The sequence below is a fragment of the Mauremys reevesii genome, linkage group 8 (genome assembly GCF_016161935.1).
Source record: "Mauremys reevesii isolate NIE-2019 linkage group 8, ASM1616193v1, whole genome shotgun sequence".
In the NCBI taxonomy this organism is placed as follows: Eukaryota; Metazoa; Chordata; order Testudines; family Geoemydidae; genus Mauremys; species Mauremys reevesii.
The window spans coordinates 35,969,247-35,981,725 of NC_052630.1; the positions used below are offsets into that span (position 1 = coordinate 35,969,247).

The 12,479-nt window shown below is 56.4% G+C and overlaps 1 protein-coding gene across 1 annotated transcript in view; it reads left to right on the forward strand.

The window, feature by feature from the left end:
* SLC4A9 (solute carrier family 4 member 9) overlaps positions 1-12,479 on the forward strand; it is a 52,470-nt gene that overhangs the window by 10,946 nt on the left and 29,045 nt on the right. Inside the window, exons 10-12 of the mRNA XM_039484609.1 lie at positions 370-503; positions 2,961-3,232; positions 11,814-11,869. Coding sequence (XP_039340543.1) covers positions 370-503; positions 2,961-3,232; positions 11,814-11,869 — 462 coding nt within the window. The remainder of the gene's footprint in view (positions 1-369; positions 504-2,960; positions 3,233-11,813; positions 11,870-12,479) is intronic.

Below are 12,479 nucleotides of genomic sequence, written 5' to 3' on the forward strand. Positions count from 1 at the left end.
ACATAGCATTTAGCTAGAGCTTTTCATTTGGAGATCTCAGAGCACTTGAGTTCCTGATGGTGCCTCTATTTTGAGATGTGGTCCACCAGTCTGAGTAGAGGACTGGGAGCCACCCAATCGTGTTTCCTTAGGCAGAGCTGAAGTTACTGAAGATGTGCTGAGAATCTAAAGAAAATTGCACCACACCTGACAGCAAGCATTTCTCCAGGTGCCAGCTGCTCACTAATTCAGACAAACAAAACTAGCACTGTGTGTAACCGCGCCACCTGGCAACTCCCAGTAAAGTTACACCTGTCTCCTCTCACAGAACTCTTACCTTGTGCCTTTCTGAACTGCTCGTGCTTCACTGGGTTTCTCCCTGTGTTTCAGGGAGTGCTGGAGAGTTTCCTGGGCACCGCTATCGCTGGAGCTGTCTTCTGCCTCTTTGCTGGACAACCGCTCACCATCCTGAGTAGCACTGGCCCTGTCCTAGTCTTTGAACGGCTCCTCTTCTCCTTTAGCAAGTGAGTAAAGGCCTGTCTCAAAGTGTCCCCTTGTCCTGCCTGAATGGGTAACTGCGTCCAGTGAGCTTCCTGAACCACTTCAAATGAGACTTGCAGCTCTTTGGATACTTATAATCCCAGGTGTTTAACACCTTAGGCCTGGCTGGTTTCCTAAGGGATCTGTTGGGCCACTGGGGATACTGCTGTGCTAGAGGAGAGGGAGGGCTTCTGCTGTTACTCTGGAAAAGAACTAATCCCCCATTCGGCCTTGACACCCCCTGCAGGGAACCCCCTTGTTTTCAGCCTCCCAGCGAGACCAGCCCTCACCCCTGGCTCCAGCCACTGGGTCAGTCTCTCAGTGAAGAGCTTCAGGGATTCATCTCTCACACCCCGGCACGGCCCAGTTCCAACATCATGCAAGAGAAATGATTCCTGCAGGATTTACGGCCAGGCCTAGAGCTGAGAGCTGGAGCCAGCAGATCATTGGTGATTCCCCAGACATGCTGAGCTTGGCTCAGCCACCACTGACCTCAGAATTGTGCTCCATATCTCTGTGTGATGGCCATGACATTAGAAATCGCTCTGGGGACTCAAACACAGCCTAGGAGTGGGGAGAGCTGGGATCAATTCCCAGTCTTGCTACTAATGCACAGTATCACCTTGGGCACGTCTGTTAGTGTTTGCTTCTCTAGGCTTTGTTTCCCAATGTGTAGAAGGGGGCTAATGATGCTCAGCTGCCTGACAGGCTGTCATGAGGTACTAACAGGAGTGTCAGATGTAAGACGTGGGAGGTAATTGTCCCACTCTATTCAGCACTGGGAGCGGGGGCTCAGCTGGGGTACGGTGGCCAGTTCTGGGTGCCACACCGTGGGGAAGATGGGGACAAACTGGAGAGACTCTAGAGGAGAGCAACAATAATGGCAAAAGGTTTAGAAAGCCTGGCCTGTGGGGAAAGGTTAAAAAACCAGGCATGTTTAGTTTGGAGAAAAGAAGACTTGGGGGGCATGGGCGGTGGGTGGAGCCCTCCTTTGGGGAGGCTAGCCCTGGCTCTGCCCCTTCTGCTCGGCCCCCCTGCAGCCGGAGGCCCATACCTCCTGCTCCCACACACCCGGAGGAGCCCCGAGTTCCTCCCACTTCTGCCCGGAGGAGCCCTGAGTGCCACCCCCCTTGGCCGGAGGAGTCCTGGACTGGCCAAAGCCCCGAGGCCCCACCCCCACCTGCCTGGAGGAGTCCCAGGCCAGTGGCAGCTGCGCTGCTCTTCCCCTCCCCAGACCCCAGGCCGCCAGGGGAAAAGTGTTTCTGGTGCAAAAGAAGGTTTTGCTATGCCCCATGCATGTTCTGGGGCAGCTGAGGAGGTGGTAGTTGCTACTCAGTAAGAGTTCACAGAGATTACTGATGAACCCAAGAAGCTGAATAGCACATACCGCCTCCTCAGCCACCCCGGAACCTGCATGGGGCATAATAAATCAAAAACTTCCCCCAAAACCCCACAACCGGGGGTCCAGCGTCCGCTGCAGCACCAGGGGAGGCAGAGCCTGGCCTCCCCTGGCCTATTATATCCGCTGCCCATGTTGGGGGGGCCCTGATAACAATCTACAAATCTGGTAAGGACTGTTCTAAAGAGGATGTGATCAATTGTTCACCATTCCACTTAAGGTCGGACAAGAAGTAATAGACTTAATTTGAAGCAAGGCAGATTTAGGTTAGACTCTAGGAGAAAATTTCTAACTCTAAGGGTAGTTAAGCTCTGGAACAGGCTTCCAAGCGAGGTTGTGGGATCCTCATCGCTGAAGGTTTTTAAAAGCAGGTTGGACAAACATCTGTGAAGGCTGGTCTAGGTTTCCTCGGTCTCGCCTCAGCGCAGGGGCTGGACTTGATGACCTCTCGAGGTCCTTTCCAGCCCTGCATTTTTGTGATTCTGTGTGCTCCATCCAGCACACTGAGGTCATTGGACAGGTGGCACTAAAGACAGGCAGAGCATGCTGCTATTAGTGATTAGTAGGGCTCCGTATCTGTCACAGAGGTCGCAGAAGTCACGGATTCCGTGGCTTTCCATGACCTCCATGACTTCTGCAGGAGCCAGTGTGGCTGACCCCAGGGCCGCCCAAGCAGCTGGCTCCGGGGCCAGCTGCTCACGTGGCCCCCAAGACAGCCACACTCACTGCTGCTAGAATGGCCCTGGGGACAGCCACACCAGCTGCTGCTCCAGTGGCCCCGGCAGCAGCTCCCCCATACGCCCCCCCCCAGCAGCCCACTCATGCCTCCCAGCGCCCCCCCCACCAAGATTTAATCACAGGTATTTTTAGTACAAGTCATGGACAGGTCAAGGGCCGTGAATTTTTCTATGTTGCCCGTGACCTGTCCATGACTTTTACTAAAAATACCCGTGACTAAATCATGGCCTTAGCAATTAGAGTAAGTGTCATGTCTTGTGTGTGACTGATTCATTGAAACACTTTGGGCCCATCCTTTCTCCAGAGACTACAGCCTGGATTACTTGGAGTTCCGCTTCTGGATTGGCCTCTGGGTGGCCTTGTTCGGACTGATTTTGGTGGCCACCGAAGCGAGTTACCTGGTGCAGTATTTTACCCGCTTCACTGAGGAAGGCTTCTGTGCTCTCATCAGCTTCATATTCATCTATGATGCTGTGAAGAAGATGCTGAGCTTGGCGGACAGCTTCCCCGTCAACTGGGATTACAAGATCAATGACGTCACCCTCTACGGCTGCATCTGTAACTCATCTGGCACAGGTAGGAGCGGGCTGCCTCCAGTTCGGAGGGTCCCTGCGTCTCCGTTTGCCTGGGGGGCTGCATGTTTCTGTCAGTAGTGCTGGGGCAGAGCTCTGTGTATTGGAACGGGTCTTAGAAAGCAGCAGTTCAGCTGTGCTTGTCCGCTCCAAAAAGGAACTGGTGTTATTATTTGTATTGTGAAGCACCTAGGAGCCACAGGCACAGACCAGGCACCAGGTGCTGTACAGACACAGGACACAAAGACAGTCCCTGCCGCAAAGAGCTGATAGGCTGAGACAAGAGACTACAGGCAGAATTCAGACTGACGGGGAGCATAAGGAAACAACCGGACAATACTGTCAGCATGATATGCTGGGTGGTCTCTGCACACCAGCCGACTGCCTGTTGTTAAGCCTTGTGCAGGGAGTACAGCAACGGAGAGATGTAAAGAGGCATTTGCAGGTGGACAGTGAGGTGGCTTTGCAGATGTTTATGGGGAGCACCTCCCAAGCATGAGGGGCAGCAGGGGAAAAAGCACGAAGGGGCTTGTTTGAAAATGTAACCATTGGGCAATGAAGTTTGGCAACCTGGGCCGATCAGAGATGAGGGGTCAGCATCTTAGTGATGTATGAGAGATGAGCCGGAATGTGGGAATAGGCCGGGAAGGGACTCAAAAGTAAAGATTAGCATCTTCTATTGGGTATGGAGGAGAAAGGGGAGCCAGCAGAGATGCAAATTGGAGGGTGATATGGTCAAAGTAAAAATGATCTTTGCAGCAGTGCTTTGAACAAATAGGAGCAGGGCAAGGTTGCATCGGTCAAAGCCAGAGAAAAGGGTGTTGCAGCAGGGGTGCTGGAATGGTGGGGAGGGGGCCAAGGCCCCATCATTTTTTACTGGCCATAAGGGTGAGCGATGCGGGGAAAGGGGCAGAGAGGAACGAGTGGGGGCAGGGCCTTGCGGGAAGGAGTGGAGCAGGGACCTGGGGACGGGGGTGGAATGGGCAGGCAGGGGGCAGGACCTCAGGGGGAAGAGCTGGCATGAGGGTGGGACCTCAGGGAGAAGAGGCCATGTGAGGGCAGGAGAAGGGATGGCATGGGAGGGCGGGGCCACTTTTAGGGAGCTTTCATCACCCCTGTGTTGCAGTAATCAAAACTCAAGATTAGAGACCGGGTGAGAGATTTAGCTGTGTGGGTGGATAGGAAAGGCCAGATATTACAGATGAGAGGGGAAGGTATTTTGCCAGTGTCAGTCTTTGAAGAAGTGAGTGAGCACGTGCAGAGAGACAAGTGGAGGCAAGAGGGGGAGAGGGTTTGAGGAAGGAGTCCAAGGGGGCTGGGATTGTGGAGTGGGAGTCAGTCAGGGTGCAGAAGTGGAGGCATTTGGCTGGGAAGGCGGCAGAACTGGAGGAGGAGAGAACAAATCTGTACTGGAGGAAGTCAGCCTTGTTCCGAGATTTCTGCCAGAGATGCTCGGCGGTACGAGAGCAGAAACGGACAAGGTGGATGTTGGGTGTGAGCCAGGGCTGGGGGCTGGGAGGGCTGGGACCTTGTGAAGGGAGATGGGGGCAAAAGAGTCAAGGGTGGACGAGAGCGAAGCATGGGGAGAATCAACAGTCATATCAATGGAAGAAAATGCCAAATGGCCCCCTCTGATCGAACAGAGCTGCTCCCTGGGCATATCAGTCACCCCTTCCCCACGCAGTGGCAAACAGTACAGCTTCTTACTCGTGTGAGCCCTTCGGGCCAGCACCTTTGCAGGGGAGGGAGCTGAGCTGTGTGCTGACTGGTGCAGCATCCGCAGAGCTGGTAACTGAGTACAAGGCTACCTTTGGGTCTCAGACACCTGCCCAATGCCAGCAGCGGCAAAGGGGCTGCCCAAATGTCCCTGAGGGTAGGTCTGTATGGCAGCACATAACGGGGGGCAGAATCTGGCCTGCAGGATTTTTACAACTGACGATGTATGAAAAAGAGGAAACACAGCTTGACTCTCCGATCCCAGGAGGAGTGTGCAGGGCTCTCAGTTAGGGACAGAATCTCTTTACGTGTGAACTCAGGTAAATGGGATGTGGTTTCAGTGAGGCTCAGTACACATGGGACTGTCACTTTCCAGAGCAGACCCACACCTTGACATGGGTTAGACTGAGTTAGGTGAAATACTGATTGCAGAGAATTCCCCGAAGAATGTGGCTCTTGTTCTGTGTGTGAACCAGTCCTGAGTTTGGGGACTGTAGGAGCCAGGGCCAGGGAATCACCAAATAGTTCGGATGAACCTGCTTTCCAGCAACTGTGACTCTAGTGATGGGTCAGTCAGCCGCTCTGGGCTCTTGATTAACTCCTGAAAACCCCCATCCTCTGGGAGTCGGGTTATTACCAGAAAGGTGATAGTAGTACAGGGCATCCCCTCATTAATAGAGCCGCCCCCTTTGTGTATCCAGCCCTGCCAAGAATAGCACAGTCCCTAGAGGGCGAGACCTTCACTGTGGCCCATATGTGACTGGAGCAATTGTCCCATGGACACCTCCTTGCTATATAATGTCTGTGTAGCAAACACAGCACATATCCAGGGGATATGAGGATTGTACTTGTGAGGATGCTCCTGCAGCACTTATGTGGCGTCACCACCAGAGGGTGACAGAGAGCCATTCTGCATTGGCATGAGTCACATCCTGATGTATTTTTAGGACTCACTGCAGGCCCCAGATACAAGGTTGGGTGCTCAGTCAGAGTTAAGGGGGAGAGTCCATATCAGTAACTAAAGTGTTACAGATTCCAGTGCCAGGGTCCCATCTGCATGCAGGAGGCATCTCAGCCTGGGTGTGAACTCAGCCAGAGAGCTCAGCTGTCTGTCCCCCGCGGGGACCCTCATGGAAACATTGAACTCCAGCCCTTCCCCCCAGTCTAGTGGTGGTCTCCTGTGCACTGAGAGCAGGGAGTGTGAGGGGGAGTCAATGCAATGATAGATCCTGACTCCGATCAGAATTGTGCTGGGCTTGTTTTCTGCTACTGCTAATTTCTCTCTCCCTGTTGCATTGATCTGCACAGTGTCTCCCATGGACTCGGACTTCCTTCGGGTCCACTCCCTCCATGCTCCCTGGTCGCAGCCTGCCAGCTCTTTGTGGGAGAACACAGCTCTCTGCGGGGTGGGTGTTCCTGTTCCAAGGGGGGAGAGGAGAATTGTCCGCTGTGGCCATGAGAGGCAGGGGCTCAGCAGAACATTAGCAGCCTCGGTCCATTCCCCAACCCCAATTCTATGGAAGCCAGGGACCCCCTACTCCCCCTGCACCATCCCCTCCCAGCCAAACTCCTAGAGACACTCATAGCAGGACCTGTCTGACAGCAAACTCCCAAAGACTCAAACCCTCTTCTCCCCCGAACCAGAGCGGGGAGAGGTCGCGGCTATTTTCTTCATAACCCTTCACTCTATTGTTTGTCTGGCTTCTCAGTAGAGCTATAGAATAACCCAAACCCCACATGGCCACATGCCAGCCTCAGGGAAATCTCAGGATCTGGGAAGAGCCCAGCTCCATCATTGTAGCTCTCAGCAACGGGACAAATTCTCGTGGTCTCTGGATGCAGGAATTTCCATGCCCTTGGGTGCATCTGTGACATGAGCTTGGGTACCAGCTACTTTGCTCCCTCTGCACTGAGCTACTGAGCGTCTCCTGGGAAGACAGGCCAGCCTCCTCGCCCACTCTGGCGCAGCGCTGACCGCATCGCCCTCTTCACAGCTGGGCTTTGTGCTGAAGGGATGACCTCATGGTGCACAGCTGGGATGCTCTCGGTGCCTCTTCGCTTAGTCCCACAGTCAGGCAGTTTTCTACCTCCTCCACATCTCAATGAAAGTCCTTTGCTAGTGGATGGAGTGAGGCAGCCACTCCGACAGGCTTCGCAATCAGGAGGCGTGGGGCAGAAATGTCTCTAATTTTCAGTCTCTCCTCTGTCAGGTTGGTTGCACAATCACTCATCTCTGGGTTTCCACTGCATGTGGGGTCTCCTACTGTTTTCTCCCAGTTTGGGATCAGCGAGCTGCCAGTTTTGTACGGCTCTGCTTTGATTTCTGGATTTCACTGTGGTGAGAATCTGCTAGTGGGAAGGTTCTGATTAGAAACTCAGAGCTGCTTTTGATTTGTGACCTTTTCCCTGGTTACTTTATTGTCCTTTTAGTTCTCTGAGTTGGGCTCACTTCTGAGATCTGAGATCCTGTCCCTCCTCTACTCTTATCCCTCCTCCCTCCACTCTGCTCCTCTGCATTCAAGTCAGGCAGGTTCCTTCTCTTCTGTGCTCCAGCAGGAGGCATACCACGCACACAGGAGAGACAGCATTACATGTTCAGTCGCTCTCGGGGGACAGAGCATGTGCAATCTGGTCAGCACATATGAACTGTGTGGGGATGGAGCATGCTCAGTGCTGTTGGAATCCTTTGAGAATTTAGGTGTCAGACTCTAGGAAACCTCTCCTGAGTGTGTGTGAACTGTGATTTTCCTAAGACTTACAGAACTTGGCTAACTTTCGGTGGCCAGTAAAACACACACGTTTCTGACACCAGGGCGACCCTTCCTGCCACATTTCAAGTCCCTGCTCCAAAGCAGAGAGCTTCTCAAGGAAACAGTTTGAAGAATTTTTAATATGGGCAAAAAAAAGCGTTTCCCCCAACTTTGTTCTCTGATATGGCTGGAGCATTTTAGTTGAACCCTTCCAACAACTGTCAGCCTGAGGCAGGTGCCTGGCATGAAACATTTCAGCCTGATCCGTTAAAGTTTGCCTGACTTTAGAGCAGCTGAAAACCAGGTCTTATAACAGGAAGTGTCAGGCAACCTTACCTCCTGGCAGTGCTACCAGCCCTACCTCCAATCAGGGGACACCAAGAGAAGCCATTGGAAACAAGGAGATGGAGACAGCCCCATGTGCTGTACCTGCAGGCCACAAGCAATGTTCTGTGGGGCACAGTTTGGGAAGCACTGCTCTAGCACAATCCCTGGGGGCAGAAGCCCCCATAACAGCTCCCAAAAGCCAGGAAGGGGTAGAACACACCAGCAGGGGGACTGAGGTGATGGTGGCAAACATCCTGTTAGTGCCACTATACGTTTTGTGGGTTTCCATAGGTGGGATAAGCTAAATGGAAAGAAAAGGGCGGGGGTAGGGGAGAGGGCAGAGGAGGAGGGGCAGGTGTGGAGGGAACCTGAGTGGAAGTGACTGTGGGTGTGTCTACACTGGAGCTGGCAGAATGATTTCCAGTGAGGGTAGGCACACCAGCGCTAGCTCTGATCTAGCTAGTGCACTAAGAACAGTAGCATAGCCGCGGCAGGAGGCACTAGCCGCCCAGAGGACATACAGGGGTCTTGGACAGGATTGTGCTGTTCACACCATCCTGGCTACCCTTCTGTTTTTAGGTGCTAGCCATCAGCGCTAGTGACGGTGTATCTGCAAGAAATTACACCCCCGGCTCCAGTGTAGCTGCACCACCTGGGGCGGAGGGGGAGCCTGGATCAAACAGCCAGTCAGTACAGGCTAGAGAGAAAATTCAAGTTTTGCTTGGACTGTCCAGGGGTCCTTCCCCAGCTGGCTGGAGTCTCTGGCTGCGGTAGCTGCTCTCTGCAGTTCTCCCCCAAGGTCTCGTGGTGGGTGGGAGGGAAGCCACCGCCTGGGTCCTCTAATGCAGTGGTTTCCAAACTATGGGTCACGACCCAGTACTGGGTTGCGGAATGGAAGGCACTGGGTCATGCTGGCTCCGGTCAGCATTACCGACTGGGCCATTAAAAGTCCCATTGGCGGTGCTGCCTGGCTAAGGCAGGCTAGTCCCTACCTGTTCTGAGACTGCGCTGCACCTCGGAAGCAGCCAGCAGCAGGTTCAGCTCCTACGTGGAGGGGCCACAGGGCTCCGCACGTTGCCCCCACCCCAATCACCAGCTCCGCACTCCCATTGGCCGGTTCTTGGTCAATGGGAGCTGCGGGTGGAGGGGCAGTGCCTGCGGGTGAGAGGTGCGCGGAGTCGCTTGTGCACCTCCGCCTAGGAGCTTGACCTGCTGCTGGCCACTTCCAGGGCGCAGTGCGGTCCACGGTGCCAGGACAGGCAGGAAGCCTGCCTTAGCCCCCCGGCTACGCCACTGACTGGGAGCCGCTTGAGGTAAGCCCATGCCCCAACCCCACGCCCCAATCTCCTGCCCCAGCCCTGATCCCCCCAACCCAGAGCCCCTTCCTGCACCCCAAACCTCTCATCCCCAGCCCCATGCCAGAACCTGCACCCCCAGCCCAGAGCCCTGACCCTCTCCTGCACCCCAACTCCCTGCCCCAGCCCTGAGCCCCCCAAACCCAGAGTCCCCTCCTGTACCCCAAACCCCTCATCCCTGGCCCCACCTGTCACCCCTGCACCCCAATCCTCTGCCCCAGCCCTGAGCCCCTTCCACACCCCAAACCCCTCATCCCCAGCTTGATTGGGTCATGGGCATCAACAATGTTCTTCAACTGGGTCGCCAGAAGAAAAAGTTTGAAAACCACTGATCTAGTGCCATACGAGCATGTGTGTGTGTGTGTGTGGGTGTCCTCCCAGGGATCGTTCTGGGTATAGAGGGATGCTTGGGGGAGGGGTGGCCCCATGGCCCCTGCTCTGGCCGCTTCTGTGCCTATCATGCCTAGTATAGGGGCGTGAGAGTCTTCTGTTTGGGGAGGCTCACACACGAGTGCCAGAAGCTCCCTAGAAGTGCGGGGACACTAGTGCCTGGACCGTGGCCCTGCCCCCGCTCAGCCTCTTCCCCTGAGGCCCCACCCGCTGCTTGCTCCTCTCCGCCTCCTTCCCCGAGGCTCCGCCCGCTCACTTCTCTCTGCCTCTTCCCCCAAGACCCCAGCCGCCTGCTGCTCACTCTTCTCTGCCACCTCCCCCACGGTCCCCCATACTATGCTCACATGGGTGGCAAGTTTGTAAAAATTTTGGTGGGGCCCAGAACCCGCCCCCAACTCCGCCCCCCCAACTCCGCCCCCACCTGCCTAAGGCTCTGGGAGGGGGCTCGGCGGGGGAGGTCTGGGGTGCAGATCCTGGGCTGGGGATTAGGGTGCAGGAAGGGTGCTGGGTGCAGGCTGTGGGCTGGGGCAGGGGGTGGGTGAGCAGGAGGAGGTGAAGGGTGCAGGCTTTGGGATGGAGTTTGGGGTTGGGAAGGGGTGTGTGGGAAGTGGGAGGGAGTTTGGGGATAGGAGGGAGTGCAGGGTGAGGACTGTGGGGCTGAGGATGAGGGGTACATGATGCAGGAGGGGGCTCAGGGCTAGGGAAGAGGTTTGGGCTGTGGGGTGAGGGCTGTGGATGAGGGGTTCATGATGCGGGGGGCTCAGGGCTAGGGCAGAGGTTTGGAGTGTGGGGTGAGGGCTGTGGTGCTGGGGATGAGGGGTTCTTGATGTGGGGGCGCTCAGGGCTGGGGCTGAAGATTAGGGTGCAGGGATGAGGGTTCTTGCTGTGGAGGGGCTCTGGGGTGGGGCTGAGGATTAGGGTGCAGGGGGATGAGGGCTCTGGCTGGGGCTGAGGATTAGGGTGCAGGGGATGAGGGGTTCATGATGTGGGGGTGCTCAGGGCTGGGGCTGAGGATTAGGGTGCGGGGGGAATGAGGGCTCTGGCTGGGGCTGAGGGTTTGGGGTTGGAGAGGCTCAGGGTAAGGGCAGCCTGCCTTGCCAGTAGTGGTGAAGGGCAGGCACTAGGACCCTGCGGCAGCAGACAGCAAATCTGCTGGGAGCCCTCCGGGCAGCAGGCAGGGGAGAGGCGCGCTGCGTTCTGTCAGGCAGGGACGCAACACAACGCGGCGGAGGGGGGGGAACACACGGAGGGGGGGGTGGCAGGCGGGGGCTGGGACCTGCTCCAGGCAGGGTCGCGGCGGCAGGGGGAGATCTACGGTGGCCGGTGCCGATCCAGGCAGGACCGGGGGGGCGGGAAGAGACCCAGCTCCAACTATTGCTGGAGCAGGGCGCCCAGCCCTGAATATTGCTGGGGCCCGGGCCCCACACAAATATATAACCTGCCGCCCATGTATGCTCACTCTGCTCCACCTCCTTCCTGGAACATGCCCCCATCACCTTTTCCTTCCTTAGGCAAGCGACAGGAGAGGAGGGGGCAGAAGAGCAAGTGGTGGAGGGGAGCCTCAGGGGAAGAGGCGGAGCAGAGCATGGGCGGGGCCATGGTCTGGGCACCGGTGGCCACCCCCACTTCTATGGAGCTTCGCTTCGGGTACTCCAGAGGTGGTGGCAGGCCGGCAGGCCTCGAGAGGGGTGACCCATGCCACATCCGCGGCATTTCCCCCCTACATGGCTTAGCCTCCCCTGGCCTCTTATATGTGCTGCCCATGTGGCTGAGTCTCAGTTAGCACCATCCCTAGGAGACAAAGCCTCCTGATCAGACCACAGCCTGCTAGCCCGAGGCCCAGGGGGAGGAGCCTTGCTGATAGCTGACATCCAGCACAGTCCACGCCCCCATCCCCGGCACTAATGACTGGGAACCAGCTCCACTGTCTCACACCAGCCCCAGGCCGGAGCCCTCTGAGACCCCCTGCAAACACTCAGGGAGACACTGGCTGGGCGCCATGGTTTGGGGACGGGGAGAGAAATGTCTGATAGTTCATCTCTTGCAGGCAACGCCTCCATGCTGACTGAGATGCTGCTCCCACCCCCTGGCAGTGCTGCGATGGTAAGGACCATTCTCTCCAGCCGCTGGGGTGAGCGAGGGGATGCTGAGGTCCTGGCAGGCTTGTTCTGGGGCGGGGCTCCCTGTGTTCCTGGGGCAGTGCTGGCATCATTGGATCCCTCCCAGGACCAGACTGTCTCAGCGAGTAGGCAGTAAAGTGATGGTGCTGGGCCAGGCCTTTTACCTAGGGGCTCTGCATGGGGGACCCTGTTCCCCTTACACGGGGGACCTGCGTGTTTTATGGTGACCTTGTTGCCAGGCGGTGACCCTGGGCTCAAAGAACACTGGTGTCAGCCTCACAGAGGGGCACTTCCCTGCCGCTAGGAGGGGATGCCCCTTCCACAGCTGCCTCTCCCTGCCTGCCCTCTGGGAACGGCCTGGCAGCCGCTCACCCATGGTGCCTCGCTGACCAGAAAGAGCCATGCACGTGGGCATGTGTCCACATAGCCCAGGGAGTTCCACCAGATGAGCCCTGTTCAGGGGCAGGCCTGGTGCGATCCCTGAAGGCTTGTCTATGAACACGTGGCTCGGTGAGCCCGGTGTGAGCAGGGGACGGATGGACAGATACAGACAAGCAAATGGCCTCTAACTTTCATCAGCACTAACCAGTCCC